At 47.2% G+C, this 27,742-nt stretch overlaps 1 protein-coding gene across 1 annotated transcript in view; it reads right to left on the bottom strand.

Moving 5' to 3' along the window:
- Window positions 1-26,803, bottom strand: part of MINDY4B (MINDY family member 4B) — a 34,429-nt gene extending 7,626 nt beyond the window's left edge. Inside the window, exons 1-10 of the mRNA XM_087431706.1 lie at window positions 26,697-26,803; window positions 26,434-26,461; window positions 24,627-24,794; window positions 17,072-17,191; window positions 16,272-16,363; window positions 13,632-13,797; window positions 13,019-13,084; window positions 8,896-8,966; window positions 7,255-7,327; window positions 6,223-6,384 (exon numbers count right to left, since the gene is read on the bottom strand). Of these exons, the coding sequence (XP_087287832.1) occupies window positions 6,223-6,384; window positions 7,255-7,327; window positions 8,896-8,966; window positions 13,019-13,084; window positions 13,632-13,797; window positions 16,272-16,363; window positions 17,072-17,191; window positions 24,627-24,794; window positions 26,434-26,461; window positions 26,697-26,803 (1,053 nt within the window). The remainder of the gene's footprint in view (window positions 1-6,222; window positions 6,385-7,254; window positions 7,328-8,895; window positions 8,967-13,018; window positions 13,085-13,631; window positions 13,798-16,271; window positions 16,364-17,071; window positions 17,192-24,626; window positions 24,795-26,433; window positions 26,462-26,696) is intronic.
- Window positions 26,804-27,742: the final 939 nt, after the last annotated feature.

Raw genomic sequence — 27,742 nt, 5'->3', positions numbered from 1 at the left:
ACAGTCACCTCAGCTCACAACTGCTATCACCCGGATGTCAGTGGGGAAAGTTCTAGCTTGTTGAGCACGACTGTCACGCATTCTAAAACCTAGCTGTGATTTTGCCACCACCTAAGTGTTATAGTCCAACAGCAGTGTCCCTGTAATAGATATTATAGATTATATAATACCAATCTTCATCTATACGTACGTATAGAGATACGATCAACTGTAAAAGCACTTACAATAGAGTATTTCTGAGACCTGGCGTTTGGTATTTACCACTTTATCAGCAAACAAGCAGAGATGATAAAGACAGGCCGCGGCAGAGGGGGCACAAGGCTTTGAATGTAGACACATCTGGGGTCATAACTCTGGGTCTGACGCTGACCTAGCTGGTGGCCGTGGGCAGGTTCCTACACCTCTCTCCATCTGGATTTTCTCATCTCTGAAATGAAGGACCAAACAACAGACACAGGACTTAAACAAACACCAATTATACCTTGGAGTGGAAGTGAGGATTAAATGAAATAAGACATCATTGCAAGTGGCTCAGAGAGAGCCTGGCACACAGTAGGTGCTCTATACGTGTGGCTGTTAGCACTACAGTGAATAAATAAGCTTCGTCTATACTTTCTTTAATTACCATCTTCAGGGATGGAGAAAAAAGTATATAATTATTTCAGTAATATATACGAGTTATGGGTTGCTTTTATCCCAGAATAATGAGCTGATATAGAAACAATAAAAAAGCGCCTTCAGATAAACTTTACATGTATACGTGTATAGGTCTAACATATTCCTGTATCTCAGCAGTTCAAGTAAGAAAGCTATCTGCCAGCCTATATTTGCTCTTTTTTTTTTTATTTTTTTAATTTTTTAATTTTTATTTTTTCCCCCAAAGCCCCAGCAGATAGTTGTATGTCATAGCTGCACATCCTTCTAGTTGCTGTATGTGGGACGCGGCCTCAGCATGGCCAGAGAAGCAGTGCGTCAGTGCACACCCGGGATCTGAACCCGGGCCGCCAGCAGCGGAGCACGCGCACTTAACCGCTAAGCCACGGGGCCGGCCCTGTATTTGCTCTTTAACACATTTATTCTGAAACCAAACTCCAAGTGCATGATGGAGACGACATAGTAAACATCTTCAGGGTTTCGAGCCATTAGTGTACAATTTCAGGCAATTTTCACTGAGGGCAGGATTCATACGAATCTCCCTGGGGAGAGAACAGAGTCCAAGAAGGAAGGATAAGAAGCCACATTAGTCACTTTTCCAAAGATGGAGCATTGTTGACTTGATGCCTCTGTAGATGTTAGAGCTAACCCAAGCAGTCTCCATCCTTTGCCCTCCTTCCGATTTGTGAGCGAGTATTTGCATGGCAGTCCTGTTGTCTGGTGCATTTTGCCCTCTTCCCAGCAGGAAAGCTCTTATTTTTTATCTTAGGACTCGGCCTCTTGACTGACTTTACGGTCCCAGCAAACATTCGCATTATTGCTGGAGGATATTGTAGGTAATTTTCTTTAGAGAGTGATTTAGCGGCTCTGTTGGTCTGAGCCGACTTGTGTAGAAATAGATGTGATCCAGAGAAAATCGCGCTGGCTGCCTGTGAATTCTTGGCTCTTTGAGGCTCTCCCTCTCTCTTTTTTGGTGGCATATCCTTTGATAAAGTCCCTTTTCTCAGAGCAACTTAGTGGCTATTTAGCAAACACCTGTTTAATTTTAATTTAAGATAAGGTCTGAAACTTGTCCCCAAAGCCTTGCAAATGTTAAAAAGGAACAGAAAGCTGTCAACCTTTCTGATAGAGCGAAAGAAGATACTCTCTCTTGTAATTTCAGTTGAAATAGCTAGTTTTCCAATTCTACACAAAGAGTTTAATCAGGTAAGCCTAACGAGATTTTTTCCCTTCCTTCAGAGCAGTGGTTCAATCAGGAGCAATTCTGTCCCCCAGGGGACATTAGGCAATGTCTGGAGACATGTTTGGTTGTCATACTGGGGGGCAGTGCTACAGGCACCTGGTGAGTAGAGGCCAGGGATGCTGCTAACCATCCCACAATGCACAGGACAGCCCCCGGCACAAGGAGTTGTCCGCTCCACTACGTCAGCAGTGATGAGGTCGAGCAGCCCTGCTCTGGAACAGAGGTTTCCAACCCTGGCTGCACATTAGAATCACCCGTGGGCTTCAAAAAATTCTATGCCCAGGTGCTCCCCAGACCAAATAAAACAGAGTCATTGGGTAGGACCAGCTATACAATTTGTAGGGCTCAGTGCAAATTGAAAAGGCAGAGGCCTTATTCAAAAATTACTAAGAATTTTAAGATGGTGACTGCAGAGCATCAAACCAAATGCAGGGCTTTCTAAGTATGGGGCCCTGTGTGACAACACAGGTCCTACATACGTGAAGCTGACACTGTTCTGGGGGATGACCTGGGCATTGATAGTTTTAAAAGCTCTCCAAGTGGGCCAAAGACTTTAATAACAGACATCTCACCAAAGAAGATATACAGATGGCAAATAAGCGTACACAAAGATGCTCCCCATCATATATTATCAGGGAAATGCAAATTAAAACGACAATGAGATACCACTCCACACCTACGAGAATGGCCAGAATCCAGAACACTGACAACACCAAATGCTGGTGATGACGTGGAACACAGGAACTCTCATTGCTGATGGGAATGTAAAATGGTACAGCCATTTTGGAAGACAGTTTGGCAGTTTCTTGCAAAACTAAACATACTCTTACCATACTATCCAGCAATCATGCTCCTTGGTATTTACCCAAAGGAGTTGAAAACTTATGTCCACACAGAACCCTGCACACAGATGCTTATAGCAGCTGTACTAATAATTGCCAAAACTTGGAAGCAACCAAGATGTCTTTTGTAGATGAATGGATAAATAAAGCATGGTACATCAGTGGAATATTATTTATTCAATGGAATATTATTCAGTGCTATAAAGAAATGAGCTATCAAGTCATGAAAAGACATGGAGGAACCTTAAATGCATATTACTGAGTGAAAGAAGCCAATCTGAAAAGCCTATATACTACGTGATTCCAACTGTACAACATTCTGGAAAAGGCAAAACTGTGGAGACAGTAAAAAGATCAGTGGTTGCCAGGGGTTGGGGGGAGACGGGGTTAACAGGTGGAGCACAGAGGATTTTTAGGGCCGTGAAACTATTCTGTATGATGCTATAATGATGGATACATGTCCATCATTTGTCCAAACCCAAAGAATGTACACCACCAGGAGTGGACCCTAATGTCAACTCTGGGTCTTGGGTGATTATGATGTGTCTGTGTAGGTTTCTCAGTTGTAACAAATGTACCACTCTGCAGAGGATGTGGATAATGGAGGAGGCTGTGCGTGTGTGGGGGCAGGGGTATATGGAAAATCTCTGTATCTTCCCCTCAATTTTGTTGTGAACCTAAAACTGCTCTAAAAAATAAAATCAGCTAAAAAAACAAAACCCTCCAGGTGATTTCAACGTGCAACCGGTGTCGGGAGGCTGTCCTCCAGTGCTTCTTGCTGTACCGTTCCTGTAAGAACCAGTGCAGGTATGTGTATGGCCCACGCATGACTCGTGTAGTATCCGGACACGGAGACTCACAGTTGGTAGACGCTGAGTGCACTGGGCAGCATGAAGCCCTGGGCTGTTGTTCTTCATCTACCGTGAATTCTCATCTGTGTGCGGGTCATTTTGGCTTCCCAGCTGGTTTTGGCATTCGTGATTGTGTTTGCTCTTTACACAAGCCCTGTGGCTACAGGGCAGGTGTTCAGACACTAGTGTGGAGACGAAGAAAGAGGCTCAGAGAGGGTGAGTGACTGGCCCAAGTCACCCCTGGGAGTGGCAGGGCAAGGCCACCAGCAGATTCTCCTGGGGTCCAGGCCACGGTGTTTCCCACATGCCACAGGAACGACCTCACTCTCATACTGGGTTTCCAAAGTGTGGTGCCAGCACTCGTCGGTGGCATGTGGCATGAAAGTCAGGGGCACAAGGGGTGAACTTTAAAACAAAACATGTTTATTTATTTATGTATTAGAAAAAAATAGCACGTCAAGTCTGGGGCTTGTGTTACTGCTGCAGAAAAGGTTAGATTCAAATTTTAGAAGTGAGTTGACTTTGGGGCTGGCCCAGTGGCGTAGCAGTTAAGTGCTCACGCTCCGCTGCGGCGGCCTGGGGTTCGGATCCTGGGTATGCACTGTCACACTGCTTGTCAAGCCATGCTGTGGCGGCGTCCCATATAAAGTGGAGGGAGATGGGCACGGATGTTAGCCCAGGGCCAGTCTTCCTCGGCAAAAAGAGGAGGATTGGCGACAGATGTTAGCTCAGGGCTAATCTTCCTCACACACACACAAAAAAGTAAGTTGACTTAAAGAAAAATATTAAGGAAATAATAGCAGAGGTGGTGTGGAGATATGACAAAGCTTGTGGATTACCACTGCAAACGACTAAAATGTGAGAAACACTGTCTTAAATCTTTGTAGTTTATAGTGAGGATATAGTCAATAATATTGCAGCAGAGCTTTGTAATAATAGACAAAGCACTAAAATTATTGTTGTGGTTTTTGTGCCCCCACACCCTGCAACTTGCCCCCAGGGTGTCCAGCCATTTTTCTGCACAGTGAGTCTTGCGTGTTACTGGGCTCTGAAAGACACCACTGCTAGACTGTGGCCATCAAGTGACCGTGCATGGCTGAAGGAAAGGAAAATATGCAAAATGGAATCTGTAAGTCTGCTATTTCTGGCTCAGTTCTCCTTGTTATTACATATATCAAATTATAAGAGATTCCCAAATTATCTGGGACAAGCAGTTAGGAACTTTATGGTAATAACAAATCCATTCTCTGTCCCGGGAATATTCAAAGCATAGTCTTTCACATTCAGACAGTGGATCTCTGCATCCATTAAATATGATGAAGGACATATATTCATTGACATATAAAGATATGTTAAATGAGAAAAGCAGGTTTCAAAAGAGTGGAATAGAACATACTTACATGAGAAAGAAAAAGAGAAGGCAGCATTTCTGAAAGGATTGACCCCTGGGTGATGGGATTCGGTTCATTTCTTTTAGCCTATCTGTCTCTTCTCATTTCTCTATGGTGGACCTATATTTCAAACCCGAGGAATTATAAGCAAACATTTAAAACACACTTGTGCACAACATTATACTAATTCTGCTATCGTCACACACTTCTTTTCTGATGCCATCAGACACATGATTGGTGTGTTATGAGTGCGGATTTCATGAATAACACATTGTCGCTGGAGCCGATAGTAGCGGGAAAAACGGACGAAGCCCTGGATGTGAAAGGACCGTGTAAAGTGTGACGCCCTGTACACACGAGCCAGGAGAGTGAAGGGCAGGACAGTGCTGAGCAGTGGGGGCCTCACTGGGGGCTGGTGGTTGGGAGAGGCTGGGGACGGTGAGGCCTGGGGTATTCTGTCACCATCATATTGGATCACATCCCAGCTAGTTTCAAGGCCACTCCAGAGAAGAGTTGCTTTCACAGAATCTGCCTTGCCTTCCCTGCATTTTAGGATGAAAATTTTTGTGAAAGTATCACGGAAGCATCTTTGATTTGTGGTTTGGGGGGGTATACTGGCTTTCTCACTCTCTCTCCAGTTTGTTTTTGCAGAATCACATCTTACTTAATTCCTTGGTTGTGCTTTTCACAGCACCTTCTACTTCCTGGTTGTCAGAGGTTGTAAACCCCCTGAGCTGGGAAGCCTTCTGGGAGGAGTTTCGTTAAGTGGAGCCTCTTTTTTTTCAGTAGTTTTTTTTTTTCAAGATTTGAGCAATAGATAGAATATATGCATGAATTTGCATAAATAAAGAGTTGGGAAGATACCCATCAGCTGCTGACAGCATTGACTTCTGAGAAAGGGGCCTGTAGCTGGGTGGAGTTGTGAGGGGACTTTCCCTCTATCTGTATATTTCATATTGTTTCTTTAAAAAATTATTTGCTTATTACTCATATTATCTATACTCTATATACATAAAAACACATAAAATAAAATATGAAACAAATAGACTTGGATATTTCCATTTAGACCCAGAAAGTCTACGTGCATGTGTGTGTGCGTGTGTGTGTGGTGGGTGGGAGGTGTGCCAGCACATAGTGAAGGAAGAAGTGAGCTCAGCTGTGAATCACCTTAATATAGGGGCTTAAAAAGGTGTCAGATATTGACCCTCGAGCTGTGTGCTTGAGAATCGGAGCGCGCTCACCTGTGAAAGCCTGTCATCCTCCGCAGTGTCCCGACCCCACTGCAGATAGCCGACGTCACCGCGGGTCAGGACGCCGTGCAGTGTATCCTGAGACTTTCCTTCCTGACAGCTGTTAAAGACGTTTGGACTGGCTCTTCCGGTTAAAATCATGTTCAAAACTGCCTAGATGACATATTTGGCAAATATTTACATTTTAGGTGGCAATAACACAAGGACTTAATTTCTTTTTTCTTTTAATAACTATTTAAAAATCACCATTTTTACTGAAAAGAATGAAATCACATAATATATAATTCTAGAAAAACGTTATGTCATAAACATTTGGTAGGGTTAAACAATAGTTGATGGACTTTTTTCTTTAGCTGAACCCCAAAACTCCCCGTATGCCCCCCTCCGATCTTAGGGCCTCCCTCCCTTTACATTTCTTTTAAACTTGGGTTTCTATGGGTGTGATTTAAGAAGCACGAAGCTATTTTCATAGTACTTTTCTTTCAGTTATTAGGGATTCCTGATGGGTCTTCTCAAGGTATTTTCTAACGTTGGGGCTGGCCCGGTGGTGCAAGCAGTTGGGTGTGCGTGCTCCGCTGCGGTGGCCGGGGGTTCGCTGGTTCGGATCCCGGGCACGCACCCATGCACGGCTTGGCAAGCCATGCTGTGGCGGCGTCCCATGTAAAGTGGAGGAAGATGGGCGCGGATGTTGGCCCAGGGCCAGTCTTCCTCAGCAAAAAGAGGAGGATTGGCGGATGTTGGCTCAGGGCCCATCTTCCTCACACACACACACACACACACACACAAAGATATTTTCTAATGTTTCTAGAATCTCAGGGATGTAGGGTTCTCAGAGATAAACTAGAAAGCACTGTACTGGAAATTGGACAATGGAATCTGATGACAAACTCAGGGTAGCATCTTCTTAGTATTTCAAAGATAACTTAATCACTCTTCACTTAAGGAGAGAATATGCTTAATTGAAAAAAAAAAAAAAAACCTACTTCAGATTCTGCAATAGAAAGGCAAAGTCTTCCAACCCACCTGCCTGCACAGGAAGCCTCCAGCATTTAGTTTTAGCAGATGAGGCGTGGAAACGTCTAGGTCCTTCTGCAGCCTGCAGAACGCAGAAGCCATCAGCGTTCGGTCAGAGATGATGACTACACCAGCCTCTCTTTCCTCTACCCCCCAACACACAGCAGCAGTAACATGGGCTCACCTAGCCACATCCCTGCCACGGGCCTTACACATTTCCGTCTCTCCCCAGCAAAGCTTCTGGACTGGGGCTGCAGGGGTGATCGGGGAAGCCATGATGCAGCTGGCGAAGCCAGGGACGAGGTGAGGGAGAAGAGAGAAGCTACAGACCTCGCACATTAGAATCCCTGTGTGTGTGCTCTGTGTGCATGCTGGGCTCAGGAGAGAAACTGTTTGCTCTCAGTGACAAGGGACACTTGGCTTAGGGTGGTGACACATGACCACTCCAGAGAGTGCTGGCCCAAGGCAGATTTGAACAGACTGTTCAAGTGGAAAACGCCAGCTTGAGGGTTAAGACCATTCCTGCAGAAGGGCAGCCTCTACTGTTTCGTCGGGCCCCAGGGCCTGGGGTCCTACCCTGGACACTGTAGAGTCAAGGTGGAATGAGGCCCCTGCTGTCACCCAGAGGGAGGTGCTAAGTACTGGAATGTGAGCTGCATGTGTTCCTGAAAGAACCTATTCGCAGGACCAGGGGTCATGCCCTTCTGTGAATAAGACCTAAAGACTCGGGTCTAGCACAGTAAGTGCCTCGGTGGCAGCACCAGGTAACTCAGGGCAGTGTTTCCCAAGTGTGGCATGATTTTAGGTGGTATAGATATGAGCATTTTCAAAAGTTTATAGTGATTGTGTTTAATACATTTTTTTCTTTGCACAGCAAATACATGATTTAAAGGATGTTTAGGAAGAGGTTGATATTTAAGTGTGTGTTGATTTAAAGAAATCTGTTAAGCAAATAATAAAATGTGATGGTGATATGCAAAAGACAAGTTTCAGGAACACTGCTTCAGGGCTTGTAAGTCTTCCCTTCTGGGAGCTCTCTCTCTCTCTCTGACTCTCAAAAGCTTACTTTTCTTTCAGAACCCACACGAAAGTTTACTTCTTCCAAGAAGCCTTCCTTGACTGCCCTGTATGCTGGGGACCCTTCCTCCTCTGGATCCACTGAGCCTCACTGTCCTTACACCTCATTTGGAGCATCAGGTACTGCTGGGCCTTGCCCGTTATCTCCACGTACACCTCTTGTCTTGCCCAGACTGGAACCGACAGGAGGTCAGGGCCATATCTTCTTTTATTTGTATTTCCCACAGTGCCAAGCAAAGGGCTTTGCATATCATAGAGACAAAATAAATATTTGTGGACATATTTTACTGTGCATGTAAATAATAAACTATCTTTATTTACGGACATTCTACAAATAAGCTTGGTGTTGTCCGCGAATGTTTATAACCACAAGAAGAAGGCACCTACGACTGTCCTAGAAAAGCAGATTCCAACTTTCCTGGCGACATCCACCGGCCCCTTCGCACGTCCACTAGAACAAAAATTGCCCTCCTGTTTCCAACAGGGCATGAAACTATTTTCAACATGCGAGCACATTGTTTATGTGACCCCAGAGCTATAGGAAATATCTACACAAATATTTGCAGAATTTACCTTTCAAATGTTCTGGAGAAGATGAGGCTGTAAAGAAACAGGATGACCCCCTGGTTTCCTTCCCCTTTGAACTGTTTGGAAAACAAAAGAGAAGCACATTCGCCTAAGGGCAGTGCAGCTCCACGTACAGGGGCCTAAAGCCCCTCGAGAATTTTTTCTAGCTGCTTGAAGGACAGCTCCGACAGCTGGAGCTCTCTGCTTCCCGAGAACATCCTTGCTCTCATATGCATTCTCCCTCCTCTCTGCAGGCCTGCCAGCAGCTCCATGGCTCGCTTGGTTTCCACCCTACTGTCTTTCCTCCTCTTCTATCTTGTGATTCTCTTCAAATCATGGCTAAGATGTGGTGTTTCTTTCCTCTCCATTTTTCCAGCATCCATCCTAGCCCAGGCCCGCAGTGCTGCCTGGCCCCCGTCCAGTCTCCCCTCAGCCAGGTCTCCCCCCTCACTGCCCCGTTAAATGCGGGGGGAGCAGAGAGGCCTTACAGAAACAGCTTTGGAGTTGTGCAGACCTCGGTTCAAAACCAGTTCTGCTACTTGCTAACTCCTACTTGCTAACTCCTTTGAGTTTCCATCTCCTCATTTGCAATTGCAGATAAAATCCCTTTTGCTTTGTTTGTTGCAGAAGTTAAATGGAGTAATGCACAGTACCTACCTTAGTTCTTGGAACATGCTGGAACCACAGCAAAATGAGTATCTGTCTCTCTCTGAGGCACTTCTTTCCTGTCTCCTTTCTTGGCCACGTTGCTTTTCTGCTCAGAACTTGCCGGAGGACCCCTGTGATCTCCAGGATCAAACCCAAGTTGCCCAGTCAACATTCAGGACCTCTTGTTAATTGGCCTTATCTCAGCTTTACATCAACACTCTACCTGCTGAGAAGAAGCTCCTTGGCTGGCTTTCAAGGTGCCCAGGGTTAAAGTCTTTCCTTTAAAGGCATTGAATCAGGAAGACTTCTGTTAAATGCATGTGCTTTTCCTTCTAAGTTTTAATTTGTCCCCTTCGCTATCTGTGACCTGGCAGGGGCAGGACCCTCAGGCAGCAGAACAAATTCCAGTGCCATAGGATCCAGACAGGAACATGAATGGCTGTACTGTGGGGTGTGAGAGAATGGGGAGGGGGAGCCCAGGGCAAGCTGGAGAACACTTGTATGTTAGTTTCCTATCGCTGCCACAACAAGTTACCACAAACTTGGTGGCTTAAAACAACACAAGTTTATTATCTTTCAGTTCTAGAGGTTAGACGTGCAACAGTGGTGTGACAGGGATCGATTTAACTGCTGGAAAGCATGCGTTCCTTCTGGAGGCCCTACAGGAGATTCTGTTTCCTTGCCTTTTCCAGCCTCTAGAAGCCATTCTTCGTCCTTGGCTCATGACCCCACATCACGTAGCCTCTTCTTCCTCTGCTTCCATCGTCACATCTCTTTCCCTCACTCTCCTGCCATCTTCCTTCCCTTATAAGACCCCTATTATTAATTGGCCCACCAGGAAAATTTGGGGTAACCTCCTGTCTCAAGTTCTTTAACTTAATCACATCTGCAAAGTCATTTTCACGAGATCGGTGACATCCTTCAGCCCATCATGACCTGTCCCATGGGAGTCGCTGCCTCCTATGCCAGCGAATTGAGGCTGAGTATAGATCTAGTGCAGTCTGATTTTCTGATTTGTTGAGAAAAGCTAAAAATCCTAGTATTTCTGTGGAATTTCCTCATTGTTTTTGATGTTCACTGAGCCAAATTTTTAAAAATACAACACTGTGTGGGCTAATGCTGCAGATCATCTGTGAGAGGTGTATTAGTTTCTTAGGGCTGCTGTAACAAATGACCAGAAATCTGAATGGCTTAAAACACTAAGAATCTATTCTCTCCCTGTTATGGAAGCTAGAAGTCTGAAATCAAGGTGTCAGAACAGGGCTATGCTCTCTCTGAAGGCCACAGGGGAGGACCCTTCCTTGCATCTTCTAGCTTCTACTGGCTGCTGGCAATTCTTGGAGTTTCTTGGCTTGTGAGCAGCATCACTCCAGTCTCTGCCTTCATTATCACATGGTGTTCTCCCTGCCTACCTGCATCTATGTCCAAATTTCCCTCTCTTATAAAGATACCAGCCACTGGATTAAGGCCCGCCCTATCTAGCATGACCTCGTCTTAACTCGATTACATCTGCAAAGACCCTATTTCCAAATAAGGGCACATTCAGAGGTACTGGGGCTTAGGATTCAAACATAGCTTTTTGGGGGCATGTGATTCAACCCATAAAAATAGGTCTACTGCCCACATGTAGCCCTCAGACCTCTAGCTTGCAATCTCAGCCTCAAGATGGGACACAGGAATGGGACACAGGACTGGTGCATTTTGATAGTGAATGGGGTTTGGTAAAGATCTGGATGGGGGCTGATCACAACTCCCCTGGCCGGGGGGTGCCCTTGAAGGAAGATGCCATCAAGTTCCCCCCTCACTGAGGAAATAAATGGTGGCAACCCTTCCCCAGCGTGGCCACATGATGGTCAGCTTAGGTCTGCTTGTCATGAGTAGCTCCTGTGTCAAGCCCACCTGCACTGAGTGGTCTGCTTCTGCTTAGGGCCTTTATTACTTATTCCAGCTTGACTCCTAGTCTTTGACAGGAAAATTCTGTGTATGGCTTCAGCTCTGATCCTCTGATTCTCAGCTCTGGCTACATTTAAGAATCCCTTGCAGATGTGGGGCTCCTTCCTATTGAATCAGACTCTCCCAGATCTGAGTTGAGATGGAAGACAGGGAGGGAGGGTTTGCATCTTTTTGCTGGAAGGGTCATTTCTTACATGGTGCTGTCTGTCTGTGTAACCCCTTTAAACATCTCCTGCCACAACATAGTCCCTAAGCAGGCTTCTAGTTGAACACTTCATGTCAGTATTTAAAAATCTATCATACAGGTTTTATTAGTTTCATATTGCTGCTATAACAAATTACCATCAGTTTAGTAACTTAAATAATACAAATTTATTATCTTATAGTTCTGGAGGTCAGAAGGTTGGAATGGGTCTTCTTGGGCCAAAGTCAAGATGTCAGCAGACCTGCATTCCTTCTAGTGGCCCCATTCACATCCCTTGGTTCATGCCCCCCACTTTCATCTTCAAAGCCAGCAGTGGTGTGACACTCTTCTCGTATCGCCTCCCTCTGACCTCCTCTTCCACATCTAAGGACCCTCGCGATTGCACTGGGCCCACCTGGGTAATCCAAGATAGTCTCCCCATTTTAAAGTCAGCTGATTAGCTACCTTAATTCCCCTTTGCCATGTAAGGTAGCATTCACAGTTTTCAGGTGGTAGCATTTGGACATTTTTGGGGGGACCATTCTTCTGCCTACCACGCAGACCTATGAGCCGTGGGGTAACTAGTTTAACAAAGATCACAGAGCGAGTGTGTGGCTGGGAACTCACACCCGTTTTCTGCCGCTATAGACTTTGAAAGGATGGAGCGGAGGGTTGCATGGATCACGTTTCCCCTTCCATACCAGCCACAGGTGTACGGCTCCACGATTACCCTGCTACTTGTCCTCCGCTGTCACATCGTAGAGTTAATTCTTCAGAAAGTTAACTTTCATTTCGTTTCTTTCTCCGCAGAGGAATCTTGAAAAAGCCCTTTCCATTTTCCGCCATCACTGTCCCCTACTTTGTCCCCTCCCCCTGGGGGTGGGGGAGACCCCCTGCAGGGAGCACATGGTGTGGAAGGTCCCGAAGAATGGGTGAAATGGGCCACCGTTTTCAGACCAGAAGTCACTTCCTTGGAGCCACGTGAATGGTCATGTTGGCCGTTTAGACCAGGGCCTTAGTTGTCCGCTGTTTTTGTGCTTAATCCATCAGATGAGGCAAGACTGCTTTAACAAAGAACTCCCGGCACATGCCCTCCGCCGCATTATTCTCTGGTTTGATTAGCCAAGGAGAAGGCGGCGTTTGTGAGGGGCCTCTGTGTAGTCTGGCTTCTCTAGGTTGTGGGGAGGGAGAGGCGGGCTCCTCTTTCTCTGTTCCGCCCTTTCTTAGCCTCAAAATGACCTGGTTTTCTTAACAAGCATCATTAGAAATACACTTTATAAAAGAAAGAAGCTTCCTGTAAGATCAGTTCAACATAAAGGATAGTCTCAACACTTAAACACTTACCCATTGTAAATGATCATAGATGAATCTCTCAGTGGCTTCTTGCTCTAAAAGCTCAAACAGCTGGAGCTATAAATCACGGGCAGAAGAAAAAAATGAAAAGGAAGACGGAAGTTACATCTAGAAGATGTCAACTCACTGTTATGACCTCAAGGGGGTTTTTTGTTTCATTGCAAAAGCACATTGCTAAAAACTGACATATTATCTTACCCAAGGCCATATAAAACACACAGGGTACTACTGGCCCCACTTTTACATTCCTCAGTTTTAAACCAATGAGATCTGGAGCAATAAAACCATAAACAGATTTTTTTTTCCTATTAGGTAGAATTTAACTATGTTTAAATGGTGGATATGGAAATGCAGGTTATGGTGGTTTCAGGTATGGGATATTCTTGATCATGGTGAGTTCTGGAAGGAGAAATTCACAGCAGGATTCTCCACTTTGGCTGCCTGGATCGCCTACAACCGTTGGTCCTCGCCTGTTTGGAAGGTGCCTGTGGCCACATCAGACCCTTACAAGAGCATGGATGGGGCTCCACCTTCATTTCCGAGTCTGGCACATGCTCAGGCTACATCGGTCCCTTATCTGGCAGGACAGGCAGGAGGGACTCACCCGCTCGGTGAAATCGTCCCTAGAGTAGTCAGGAGTCGAGCCGACATAGGTGTCCTCAGTGACAAGACAGATGGTGGCCTTCTGAGCCGCTCCTGCAGCCCAAAGGATGCCAGCGAGCGCAGCAGCCAGGGCCCGCTCCTGCTCCTGCCGGCTTATGGTGCATAAGCTACAAGGCAGGAGGCAGGGTTAGGAAGCCCTGGGGTGAACCGTCACCTGGCCGAGTGCTGGGTCTCCCCTTCTGTGTCCCTTCTGAATGCAGGGTGGGTCTATTCAGTTCCTGCATCAACCCACACCGTGAGGGCGTAGCAGAGGGCCTTGTCCCCTCTGGTGCCCCTGAACTGGCATCCCTCCAGGGGCATGTTCTTCGTCTTGGTGCCCTCAGCCCACACAACCTGGGCCTTATCGCCCCCCTCGAGTCCAACACTGTCCTCTCCCCCGGACTCCTGCAGGGACTGGTCCCAGCTCTTGAACCTAGTGACACAGGCCTTCCCAAGCACAGCTCCAAACAAGCCTCCCTTGTCCCTCTCCCGGGTTTCCATTTGCAGGCCCTCTGCCACAGATGGACCCGTCCCTCAACATGTTTCCCCATTCCTCCTCCTGCCTCTTCTCACATGCTCGTCTGCCCTTCAAGTACACGTCACGTCTGTCCTCTCTGCCTGATCACGTCCTATCCATCACTTGAGGCGACTTCAGGTGGCCCCGACTAACCCATAGCTGACACTCACCTGGCACTCACTGTGCCAGCATTTTCTAAGCACTTCACACGTGTCACCTCATACAGTGTGAGGTAGAGAGTATTGTCACTCCCACCGTAGAGGGGAGGAGGGTAAGACAGAGAGCTCGAGTACCCTGCCCCTGGTCCTTCACAGTTAAAGCAGAGGAGCAGTGATCTGAACACAGGCCATCTGGCTCCTGACCCCCGCCCCTGGCCCTTATACCCCGCTGGGTGACCCCAGTCCATCAGACTTCCCCAGGTTGTCTTTACTGTGCTCGTTTTCTCCACAGGTGACAATGACAACTGTTGTCCTGATGCAGAAACACATGATAGAGATTTATTGATGAACTCAGCACGATTTATAGACTCCATCTGGCTCTGAGTAACAAGGAGCCTCGTACTCTGAAACCCTAGCCCAGGCAGAAGGAGAATACTGCAGAGAAGGAGCCAGAGCTGTGCCGGGGCTCGAGGAGGCTTCACGGAGCCATCTGTGACGGCAGTGACTCAGCACCCTTTGTTCAACACTGGCGGCTCACCAGGTACTGTGCTAGATGCTATGCATCCACGCAGCAAATGCCTGTGTGCTCCGTCCACACTCCCTGGGATCACTGTACTCAGTCGGTGGCCACGTCCCCTGGCTGCTTCGGGTACTGCTGTGAGTGGCTCCTACTTTTCAACTCTCTCTGAAGAATTGGAGCCCCCTTTCCCAGAAGTGACCAGGAGTTATGCCCCATCCCAAAGGACGGCCCCTAGCCAAGGCCTGACGGTGGGGGGGGGCGGTGTGGGGGGAATGGGGGGTACAAAGGCCCTGCTCCCCTCTCTGAAGGTGGGCGATTGGTGCTCCAGAGCTCCCACGGACCAGGCTAGATGTCACAGGAAACGACACTCTTCCTTAGCGTCTCCTTCCCTCGTCGGCCTCCTTACTCTTCTACAGGTTTCTCCTGGGGGCATCCCCGTAATAAACCAATTGCACAAAGAAATCCCATCTCTGGCTCTACTTCTAAGGAACCCGGCAATTCATGATCTTAGAATATATTATAGGGGGCTGGCCCTGTGATTTGGTGGTTAAGTGCGCGCGCCCCGCTACTGGTGGCCGGGGTTCGGAGCCCGGGCGTGCACCGACGCACCGCTTCTCCAGCCATGCTGAGGCGGCGTCCCACATACAGCAACTAGAAGGATGTGCAACTATGACGTACAACTATCTACTGGGGGGCTTTGGGGGAAAAAAAGGAGGAGGATTAGGCAATGGATGTTAGCTCAGAGCTGGTCTTCCTCAGCAAAAAGAGGAGGATTAGCACAGATGTTAGCTCAGGGCTGATCTTCCTCACAAAAAAAAAAAAAAAGAATATATTATACATTTACTTTCTGTTTTGAGTGATAGCTTATCCTCCCTCAAGGTAGATAGATGTCTTCTAATTATTTCTATTTCCTCCAGTATCAACCATAGAGCTTTGCACATGATAGGCGTTCATTAGCCTCTACGAATAAAGTAATTGGAACTGACTTGTTAAGTAGGCAACTACCAAGCTCTGTTCAGTCTTCCAGCCTGTTCAGTGGGAGGGGATCCTTCTCTTATCAGGTCTTTCATTCCCTCACTTGTTCCTCCTGGATCGCTAGGTTGGGGCTTCCCATCAAACATTGTCAAGTAAGCCCAACTGAGACCCGGTTCATTGTACCTGAGAGTGTGGCCTGCAGTGGGGCATAAAACTGTCAACGGTATTCCTGCTACTGGGCATTGAGAATGACTCCAGGAGAGCCCTCCCCAGTAGGGAAATCCAGTCCTTCTGGGAGAACCAGAGCCATTTCTGTCTCCTGAAGAGTCCCCTTCCTGATGTGACCCGTGGGATTTTCCACCGTGATTATTTAGCATGTAAAGTTCTCCTGAAATGGGCAACTCTTTCAAGTGCTTCTCATGGGCCTCTTACCTGAGGAGGTTACAGTCTTTTCCCTTCCTTGCAAACAACAAGTATTTGATGATGAATCCTTGTACAGCCATCTGAATGCTCCGGGCACCTCCCTGAAAGGGGGCAGATGAATAATGAGGGTGTGAAGGCTGAGAGCAGGGCTTTACAATTGTAGTGGCACCCCTCAGGGCCCACATTACAAAAGAGAACCCTTGGAAATGGATGTCATTATCTATTCTTCTCTGCAGCCTTGTCCCTCCTGGTGTAAGGCATCCTCTAGACCTAGTGAAGGGACACTGTACCATACGGGCTACCCCTCCCTGTGGGCTGTGGCCAGAGCCATGGCAGGGCTGGGATTTGCAATGAACAGATTCTTTGTGGAGCCCCGTGGGCTGGCTCTGGAGTTGTATGTCCGCACCTACCCACCTCCACTAGGCCCCTGCTCCACAGCAGACATGGACTTGGGGGCGGGTAAGGAAGTAGCTGGCCAGCCCTTGAAATTCCATGTGCTCGGTGATTGAGGCATGAATTATTGACGTTTTAAACAAGCCAGAAAGAAGTTCCTAAATCCTCAGGGATGCTTAGAACTTGGAAAGAAGACCAGGAAAATTAGAATTGGAAGGGGACGGGGGATGAGTTTGAGACTTGGTTACAGCCCAAACAGGATACTAGAATTTTAAACAGTCTGTTATCATTTAAGGTTAAACTTTCAATTATAAATATGTTCTATATATGATTATAATGAAAACATGCTCTCATACGGACAAAGATGGATAGGGAACAGAGGATTAGGATTTTAAAAAATTGTCAATTTCTGTTACCTTTCCCACTTGCAAAGCAAAAGCCAGGTCAGAGAAAGGATCGTGGAACCTGAAACAGGCCTCTTTCCAGTCGTGGCTGAAGACGCCAACTGTGTCTCCAAAGAGACTCTGACGCAGCTTCTGAAAAGAAGGGGAATGAGTGTTCACACAAAACCATTCTTCCTGGATGCTTGCCTCACCAAACAGCCAGAAGTAAAGTGGTGGCATCTCGGAAGAAGGTCCGTCCCCTTCCTGCATCAGGCTTGCACGTTACTCCATCCCCTACGTTACTTATAAAGTCCTCTGCCAAATGTTCACGCAGGTTCCCTCAGGATGTGCTATCCTGAAGCCTCAGTGTGTCAACCCCGCACCTCGCCTCCATCCGATTTTTGTTCCTGTGTATGTCTCACCTTCTATTGCCAGCCACCTCTCCTTTACCCCGTGGTCCACCACGAATGGCTGCTCTGGCCTTACGCCTCTGTCCCCAGATCCGTGACTCTGTAATCCCTGCCTCTCACATCTTTGGGTCTTTCTCTCTTGCTCCAGAAAAAAGGAATAGACAGGCCCCTGTGTTTCTAGCCTGAGAACAACAGTGGTTTAAATGATACTAAACAAGCATCCTCTGTTCTCCTGCTCCGGAATCTTTAAGGTTTTCCTGGATGTTCTACAGCATGTTGGCATTAGGGTCTTCTGGAGCTTCCCAGAAAGATGGGAACCAGCCTTTATAGACCAATCACACGAAAAAAGGAATCCATTCATAATCAGATGTGTTAATCATTTGGCATGTGCAGGATCCCGTGTGGGATACAGATATGTAGGAAGTCTGATACCCCACAACTCTGTACGAGACAGAACGCGTTTCATAAGTCAAGTTCCAAAGTACATGAGAGAACAGAGGAAGGAGACAGAAGTGCTGACTGGAGCACTCAGGGAGGCTTCACGGAAGAGGTAGCATTTGGATGAGGCTGGCAAGTGGCGTCCAGCACGCCCTGAGTGTTTCCATGCATCAGGCACTGGGCTAAGTGCTCTACGTTCACTATGCGAAGTGCATTCTTTGAGGTAAGGGGCCATTCTTAACCTCCTTCTACAGAGAAGCGTTTGCCTACGATCCCCCAGCTGGTAGAAACAGCTGGCGTCTGCGCCCATTCTAACCCCTCCCTGCTCCCCAGTGTCAATCCTCTACGTGCATCCTTACAATGGCTGTCATGTTGTGTCCCCGTCATTATTTAATTAACATTTTCATTAGCTTGGGCCACTCTTGATAACTTAGGAAACATTTATCTAAAAATGGCACTTTATGTCACCTCCTTAAATGGGAATGTAAATCACTCGCTGCACATGATAAAAAATATAATCGAAATAAAACAGTGTTATTGAATTAACTAGAAACTGTTGCCTGTGAAAGCTCTGACTGAGGCCCACGCTCTTTTAATCACAAGGGACGTAAGAAGTGTTAGAGGTGCAGGCGTGTGCTGCCCCTGACCGGTCTCTCTCCCTGCCTGCTGGGGGGGAGAGGGGCTAACTTTCCCACGAGGTGACCAGGTCATTTAATACGTCACTTACTGCCGTATCCCCAAAAGCACCCATGCTCCAGCAGAGGCGCGCAGCCCGCTCTCTGGGGCAGACCACACGAGGGCCTAGGGCCTGGAACAGAGGAGACAGATCTGCAGACACTCACACGGTGCCCAGGGGGTGTGTGCAGCGGGACAGGAACACTGTGTGTGTGTTTTGGGGCCGCCGAGCAGGAAGCAAGCAGAAGCTGAGCCTGGAAGCTACCTTGAGGCTGATCCTGGGGGGCTTTGAATATCACATTCAGGCGTCAGAGCCAGCTGCCCAGAGTTGAGAGAGGGACGTGGAGCCCAACTGGCCCAGAGCCATGGTGCCTCTCCCCAGCTGTGCACCGAGCAGGCCATCATGGTTCTAAGGAGGACAGATGCAGGAGAGGCATTCATCTGGAACACTCTTCCCCTTGTTGGACCAGGGTCTGGTTTCGTGGCCGCAGTTGATTTCCTGGCCATCTCTCACCAACCAAAAGAAGATTGTCTCTACAGAGAAATACAGGCAGGAGCATTTCAGTGTGAGCAAGGGCCCAGAACTGCACTTGAGGAAAAATGATCTGTCCGGGGTCTCACGGCTACCACAAGTCAAGGAGAGGCAGCAGACGGGCACAGAGGCTGCACTTGGAAGACACAGACCCGGTGTGCACCAAAGCCAAAGAGGCCACCAACCCGGGGCGCCCCCAGCAGAGGATTGAAAGCAAACAGGAAGTGTTTCCTTGACATCAAGGCAGCACAGCACAGATGAAAGACTGACCACAGCACAGATGAAACGACTCCAGCGTTGAGAAGCCCAGATCTGCTCCTTACTGACCCCGTGAACTTGGACAGATGGCCCAACCTCTCTCAGACTCCATTCCCTTATCCCGACACGGGGATAACCCCTACTCCGGCCACACCGCGGCTCTCATCAAGAGAGAAGTGTGGACAGGGCTTCGTGAGCCTAAGTGCTGTAAATGGAGAGTGTTACTACCTTTGTGAGAACACAGCCTGTCTGCGCTGGAACACCTTGTCCTGTAGGGAAGAAAGTCCCAACACAGATGGAAAAGACCAGAGACCGGCAGGAACAAGAGAGGAGAAGCATGTAGAAATTTGAGAGATTAGGACCGTTCAGACTAAGAAGGTTTAGGACTCAAATTCAAATTAGAGAAATTCTGCAGGCCAAACCATCCCATCTCCTGTTTCTGTTGCCGGCTGCCGCCTCCGGCTTAGGGAGCGTCACCATCCCGATGTACCTGGGGGAGAGGAGGCCTAGAGCAGAGGGGCTGTGGGCCTCACACCAGGCCCCACTGGCCAGCTCGACAACAAAGGTGACTCGTCTTACCTGTGTGACATTTACTTTCTTATCCAATATAATTTATAACAAGATTAGCCCCACGCATACTCAGTGATATGCATATGTTGTCGGGCTGCCTGGTAAGTAGACACAAATGGTAAACTGGCCTAATAAATGACTGTAATGATCATTATTATTTAACACAATCAAGCACGGTTTATAGTTTTTCTCTTTTCGCTCTGTTAGTTTTCCAGGATCGGTAATGAATATCTCTCTTTCCTGATTGCTGTGATGATGATAATGATGATGGTGATTATCGCACATACACACACACACACACACACACACACACACACGAAGACGGAGGTCCTGGAACATTCTTCCCAACAAGTTTAATTTCCTTCCTCTGACTGCCTTGTCCCTTGTCCCCGGGCTTAGAGTTTCCCTGTGACCGCCTGGCCCTGTCCAGTCCTCTCCCCCCACCCCCCAACTGAAGGTAGGTAGAATAATTCTCTTGGAAGCTCCTTCCCTAAAGCTTTTTTTGCCTTAAAAATTACCGGACCATCATGGAATCAGAGATTTTAGACTTAGTGAGTCCTAAGGAGACATTTCTCTCCTAGCCCGTCAAATAGAGTGGCAGACTCTTGTTCACCAAGGATTTCTCAGCATCTGGCGTAGTGCCTGGTACACAGTAGGCTGCAGTAAGTATTTGTTGAATAATAAAAAAAATCTATTTCGGCCTTTTGATTTTGCAGTTAAAGGAATTGAGGCCCAGAGCAGTTAAGTGTGTGCCCAAGGTAACAGATTTGGTAAATGGCAGTGCCAGGGTCCAAATGCAAGCCTTTCGTCTCGTACCCGTCAGGGTCCCAGCAGGAAACAGACAGCACTCTCAAGTCAGGCTAATCAACTGGAGGAAAGTTGAATACCGGGACTATTTACAAAGATGTGGGCCTCATGTAGGGGAATCTTGCTGCTTAACGCAGGGTCCCAGGGCTGGCAACAGTCAGAGGTCATTGTGTCCCCTGGACCTGAAGGTGGGGAGGAGTGGTTACCTGAACAAGGAAGGAGAGAATCCTGGGGATGAGGACTGCCAGAGGGGTAGAGATTCAGCCAGCTCTGCACAACCTGACTTCATCCCCTCCCTTCCCTCCAGGCTCCCTTCAGGGCTCCCATTGGTCAAACTCAACAGGAGGCCCCAGAAAGAGGGAGCCCTGTGGATGGAGTCCCTACATGTCAGTCTCCTGGGCAGAAAGCAGGGTGGAGAGGAGTAGAGAGGGCATCTGAAGGGGCCCACGAGTGATATCCCCTACCCCATCCTGGGATGCCTCTCTAGGGGATTGTCAGAGCAGGGAATTAATTAAGCAAACACCCACCGAGGCCCATCGATTACCTGGGCCTTATGCTGGGGGCACCAGGCTGTGCTTCCTGCTCCCCAAAAGCCACTCATGGCCTGTCATCCTCTATTACAGCTTCCTTCATCTGAGTCTCCCCAGAATATTTTGATCTCCCGGTATTATGTTTTTAGTATGAGCCTGTTGGGTGGTGCTGCAAATACACCAGGGTGTTTCTTTATTGGCTGCTGATAAAAGAGGCTACTGGAGTGTGTTCCAGGCTGGGTCCTGGAGAAGGGCCTGGAGGTGGAGGAGGATGGGGAACTGCCACTGGGGGGCAGGAAGGCAGCTGGGTGGGGCTGGTGGAGGAGCCCAAGGTGGGTGCCCACCTTCGCCATGATCTCACCAGGGCCAGCAGCCTTGACTGGAGTTCACTACACCACACACACTCTAAGATGCTAGGCTGGGGGAGGAAGGAGGCTGTTGTACTGGAAACAACAAAGGTGAGAAACAGGAGAGCTGGGGAAAGCGACGGTGTGGAGGGGGCTCCCATCCCTCCTTTCCCAGCAGGTTCCCAGCAAAGATTGTGTGCCAGCATCATGAGACCATGCATCCCGCTCCAAACAGGGGGAGAACAGCAGAAGACAAGAAAGGCCTTCCTGGTGAGTGCTGGGGTTCAGTGGCTCTGATAATCTGCCAGGCGGCTGCTCTGCAGCATCGTCGATGGCAACTGGTCAGGCTTCCAAACCGCCTCCCTGGGATACAAGAACTCAGGATCCCCAGCCTCGTCACTGTGAAATCCCAGGGTGTGTTTAATTAATGCTGCTGCTATTTCTAGAACACACTATCATCTGGCCCACAGCATGGGACTAAGTCCAAATTCACCTTTTTAAAGAAAAATCAATTATCTCTACTTCTGGGACTTCCTTAGCTCTCCATCAACTCCGTGTCAGGCGACGGTGGTCTGATTCTTTTGTCTCCCAGGCCTTTCCAGAGGGAGGCAGTTACCTTGGCAAAGTCATTGCGGGGGAGGGGGGGCGGTCTCCAGTTGCATCAGGTTTGTGTTTGCAGATAAGTGGGGGAATTCAGACCCGGACTCTCCTCCTCCACAACACAGAGACTAGAAGACTCGGGAAACATCTGTGAGGGCTTTTCTCTATTTTTAAAATTTGTACGTGTGTTTTTAAAAATAGACTGTGCATTCACATGGTTCAGAAAGGTAGGATGAGCAAAGACTCTCTCCCACCACGCCTCCCTGCCCCCTCCGCCCCCATCTTAACGTTACATCTTACCACGTCTTCTGGAATTTCTGTACTCATCTAAAGGCAAATACCAATACAGAATCATGGCTTTCTCTCTTTTTTCACACAAAAGGTAGCCTATTTCCAGACACATATAAATTTTAAAATGACATTCTCCATATAAATTCATTACAGAGGCCAATAACGGATGTTTACTAAAGATTGTTAACTAACAATGTTATCTTCCCAAGTGAAATACAGGTAGTTGCCCTAACCTCTGGTTCTGTAGCACAGTGTGGGCAGAATAACCCCCGAGGCCTGCAGACCCTGACAGGATAACACGTAACCTGTCTTCGTGACCCAAAAGGAGGGCCATGAACTAGACACAGAAGTTAAGGCGCCATCAGGGCCCGTGAGGCTGACGAGAGAACCGCAGCATCTTGCGAGGCCCCACTGACCCACCTTCCTGTGACATCTGCATTTGAGCAAGAGAGGGAGGTGGATTGCGGTGGGAAGATTTGTGACAACAAGAGCAAGCGGGCCTCAGGTACCTTTGTACCTGTACACACACACTGCGGTGTGACAGTGGAGGGAGTTGCTCTCTGAAGCTTGAAGATGTGCGAGATAAAACGAATTGGGGATGGGGCGGGGGCAGCCTGGCAGCATAGCGGTTAAGTGCGCACGCTTCCCTTCGGCAGCCCAGGGGTTCACAGGTTCATATCCTGGTGCGGCCCAACGCGATGCGTGTCAAGCCATGCTCTGGCGGTGTCCCATATAAAGTAGAGGCAGATGGGCATGGATGTTGGCTCAGGGCCAGTCTTCCTCAGCAAAAAAGAGGAGGATTGGCAATGGATGTTAGCTCAGAGCTAATCTTCCTCACCAAAAAAAAAAAAGAAAAAAAAGAATTTGGGGGCTGCAGTCCCTCCGTGTGGTGTGTGATGATGTGATGTTGTCCCCGCTGGGAGCTTAAGGAAATGCTATCTTGAGGGTTGGAAATACTGCAGTCAGGCCTGGCCTTTGTGCTCTGAAAGCAGACGGAGACTGCAGTTTCCCAGGAAGGGTTCTAGTCGCCGCTGGTCCCTCCCAGCAGGGACCCTGTGTACAGTGCACAGACCATGGAGCTGTATGTGCATGGCCGGCCTGGCTGCAGGGCAAGTGCTGCTCATCTTTGCCTGGATGACCTCGCTGGTCTGTCGGTTTCTGCAAGCATGCCTGGGTGTGGGGCAGCATGTCCTCAGGAAGGACATGCTCTTCTTCCAGCTCTCGTTCTGGGGCCCTGAGGAGAGGTCTCTGCCTGAGGTTCTAGAATGCAGTGTGGAGGATGGGGGATGGGGTGAATGTGGGGAAATTGCCCTGAGAAGCCCTGAGTTTTGTTACAGTTGAAAGGGCCATATCAGAGGGCAATGAAGTTGGAGGTGTCCCTCCCCCTGTCTGGTACTTTCCCTGGCCTGACCGCTGGCTTAGCTTCCTCCATTTCCAGTCACACCTCTTTGACCATGACAGCTGGCCCTTTGGACATTTGCAGAGGCCCTGCCTCCAGCCCGGGCCACTTTGATCCACTGAGATGCTGCTAGTTCTGCCTCCTGGCTGGGTCTCTGCCTCAGTCCTCACCTCGACCCTGGTCAGGAGTTGAATTGAGCAAAGGGTCCCTGGGATCAGTAGCTTCCAGATTCACTTGGATCCTCAAATATGGGTTCTTTTCAAATCTGCGTACAAGTCAGCAGGCCCAGAAAGCGTTTCTTTCCTGAGACGAGCTCCTTGTCTCAGGATTGGGCCTGGCCCAGGTCCCCACCCTGCCCACCCACAGACAGGGGCCCGTCTGGCTCTTCCACAGCAGTGTACACGTTTGCAGCGCCCTGCGTCTGCCCTATCCTACTGTACGCAGTGAGTTACTCTAATTTAACTCCCCCGCTCCCTCAAATTGAACTGCCAAATTGAGGAAGTGAACAAAGGGAGACTCACAGTTTGGGAGGAAAAGACTGCAACGTCACGTGTGTCCTTGAAAAATACGATAAATAAATCATTTTAATTATATTCCCCTTTTACCAATAACCACCGTCTGTAGTCTTATCTTCAGTAATGCTCTCACATGACAGCAGATAAGATTCCCCAGCTTTGTTGTTTGGTGAAGATTACGTTGCATTTCATGTTTAATTGACATGCTATACTTACCGCGGCCATGGCTCGGGAGACGGGAGAGCCGCCCGATCTGGAAATGATGATAGAAGGTTTGGGAACAGAACAAAGGTGACCCGATGGCAGACATCCTTGTCCTCTGGGCTGAGGCTCTCCTGCTCTGTCTTCAGTTTCATCAGCAGATGCACGGCTGCCTGCAGGCTCCTGTGTAAAAGGCCACCAACCAGAAAACAAAGCAAAGAGAGGTGGAGATGACCTTTTTTTTCCTTTTCTCTCTGAAATATCAGTGTTCAGGAAATGTTGTCTCCCTTTTAAAGATGTCTGAAAACTGTGATAAAGAGCAATAAAAGAGGCAGAAAAATCCCAGCCTCTGTGTCAAAGTGGCTTCTTATAAGTTTTATGTGACTCGGAGAGGTTAAATGTAACTATGGAAACACAATTAATGCTATCAAGACCTTGACTGGAAATTATGTTTAGAGAAGAATGTAAATGTCACCGTCTCTTGTTTTGAGAAGAAAACATTTTATAAACAATGAATGAATCTCTCCAGTCTATATGAGGTATTTCTCAATATGTTGTTAACTGGCCGATAAACGAAGCCAGGTTACCTCCTTTTAATTCTCTCGGATTCCTGTTCCCCAGGAAGTGAATATAATCATTGTCTTCTTTAAAAAATCCATCCCCCACCTTTAAGAAAAAAATTAATTTTTACTTTTCTTGACTGATTCTTATGGCATTTAAATACAAGTTAGCATCAACCCTTCTTCCAATTTACCTTTTATACTAATGTCATGAAAGAAATCTGCCGTTGGTAGCTGAAACATGGAGGAAACTGCCTTCTTAGTTTTCCGGAATTCCTAGAGGCGAAGATGCTTCCTTATCTCAGAAACACAGCACCCCAGTCCCAGACTACTGATGGGATAAGATGCAGTTTGTACATCAAATGGAAAAATCTCACACTTGTGCAGCAGGTTCCCCCACCTTGTGTAAAGCGTAAGTAGACACTTATGTTTTTTTTTCCTTTCAAGGACTGTTTTATCTTTTGAATATTCTATTCCCCCAAATGGTAGCTATCTCCATTTAATACTTCCAGGACGACAACAGAAGCATTATCTCCCCGATTCTAATTTAGACTATGGTTAAGAGAGTTTTAGCATAAATATGGCTTTTGATCACAGGTTACTGGGAGCCAGAGGCTTTAGTGTTATAGTTCAAATATTAATAATTCGATTGTTTGATCGTATCGTATACTAGTGCCAGGAAAGTCACCTTAATATTTCGTACTGTGTTTGTTCAGTGATTAAATTAATATCTGAATTACAAAGTCCATTTCCTTCTAACTTTTTAGGTTACATGAGGTAAAAACATCTTTAATCTTATATTGTACAACAGATTGTAAAATACCTTTTTAAAACCCGAATTCAGTCATCTTTCCCTTATTTGAAAATGGTGAAGGAAAACAATTTCTCAGAAACTGAATAAAGTTGATAACTAATTTCCAAACTACTTTTCTTCAGGGACACTGACACTCTTGGTTGTCAGAATCGAGTGTTATGTCACAAGTAGGAACTCTAGATTCGAATATTACTTTTTTCTAAAATAATAACTGTATGGTGCTCTTAATGATGAAAAGTAGGTCTTAAAAGTAGGAAGAGATTTTTATGAAAAAAGGAAGCACAAGAAAAGACCTTCAACAGGCTTTCAAGTTCTAGGTTTTCAAATGTTAAATGCTGGGGTCCTGAGGGATGTCGTGTGTGTAGAATAAATGCACATTGTGCTGTTAATGTGATTATTTGGAGAAGCAACTAGAAGAAAACACATTGGCTTTGGGAAAAGTAATTACCTGAGGAGCTGTATTATTGGTTCCCAGCCTATAAATGAAAGAGAAAACATCAAGTAAATTAGTTACTCCATTCAACCTCCCCACCCTTAAACCTCCTCAAACCCAACCTTGCCAGGGAAGTCTCTCTCTGCAAATATTTATACCTGAACATTGTAAATGTAAATCTAGAAGGGAAATATCTCAAGTAGCGAGCGTAAACGCTGATTACTTAAACACCTAAAATCCCCTAGTTCTAGAGAAATGAGAAAACAAGAAAATCTTACCTGTGGAAACTAAAGATTTCCCTCCATTTGTCAAGAAATGAAATTTTCCTAGTTATCGCCTCTAAATCCAGCTCTTGGGAGCTTTGTTCCTGATCGGAGACCTCCATATCCCTTTGGATAATGTGAGGAACTGGGAGAAGATGGGAGAGAGCGGTCTGGCAGCAGAGAAGCGAGGTGGCTGGCACAGACACCAAATGACGAGTGCCACCCTGCCTTTGACCAGCAAGGAGATGACGTCGCACGACTGCTGCTCTGTGCTCACCGTGCGCCCATGCTATCAGATTATGATTAAACTTTCATTAGAGGGAGAATACTTGGTGCATTTTTGCTCACTGTATAGATGCCATGAATGTTTAACCCGAGACACAGGTTGATGAACAAAAGGATTGCAATTACTTATCTGTATCAAAGCATCTGGGGTGATTTAATTGATGAGAGATGCCATGCTGGTGGAATGCGATAGTACTTTATGCTGTGGTGCTTCTGTGGAAGTGTTTGTGGAGCAGAAATACGCAGCCGAAGGGGTAAACGCCATCCTATTGATATTGAAAAGCTCTATCAACTACTGTTGGGTAGTATATAGGCCAAGGAGGAAACTGACCAGCAGGTGTTTGATGTAGAGTGTAGGAGACAGAAATCTTGCACACAGTTTGAAGAAGGACTGGTTTGATTTGTTTCAGGGAGAAGTCTAACAGTACGTCTCTTCCTATTGGCTGAATGAAATGGAGCTGTGATAACTGGCATAATAAAGGATATTCATCGTTGTGATGGTTAATTTTATGTGTTACCTTGCTAGGCTCTAGTACCCAGTTTTTGGTCAAACACCAGTCAAGGTGTTGCTGTGAAGGTATTTTTTTTAGTTGTGTTTAACATTTAAGTAGCAGATTTTGAGTAAAGTGGATCATCCTCCAAAATGTGGGTGGGCCTCATCCAAGCAGTTGAAGGCCTTAAGAAAAAAGACTGAGGTCCCCCGAGGAAGAAGGAATTCTGCCTCCGAATAGTCTTCAGACTCGAGACTGCAACATCAACTCTTCCCTGGGTCGCCA

The sequence above is a fragment of the Ceratotherium simum genome, chromosome 5, assembly GCF_057802395.1.
Source record: "Ceratotherium simum simum isolate JZ-2026a chromosome 5, ASM5780239v1, whole genome shotgun sequence".
Lineage (NCBI taxonomy): Eukaryota > Metazoa > Chordata > Mammalia > Perissodactyla > Rhinocerotidae > Ceratotherium > Ceratotherium simum.
The sequence above is the reverse complement of the archived record's forward strand: the minus strand, read 5'-3'. Positions and strand labels throughout refer to the sequence as shown.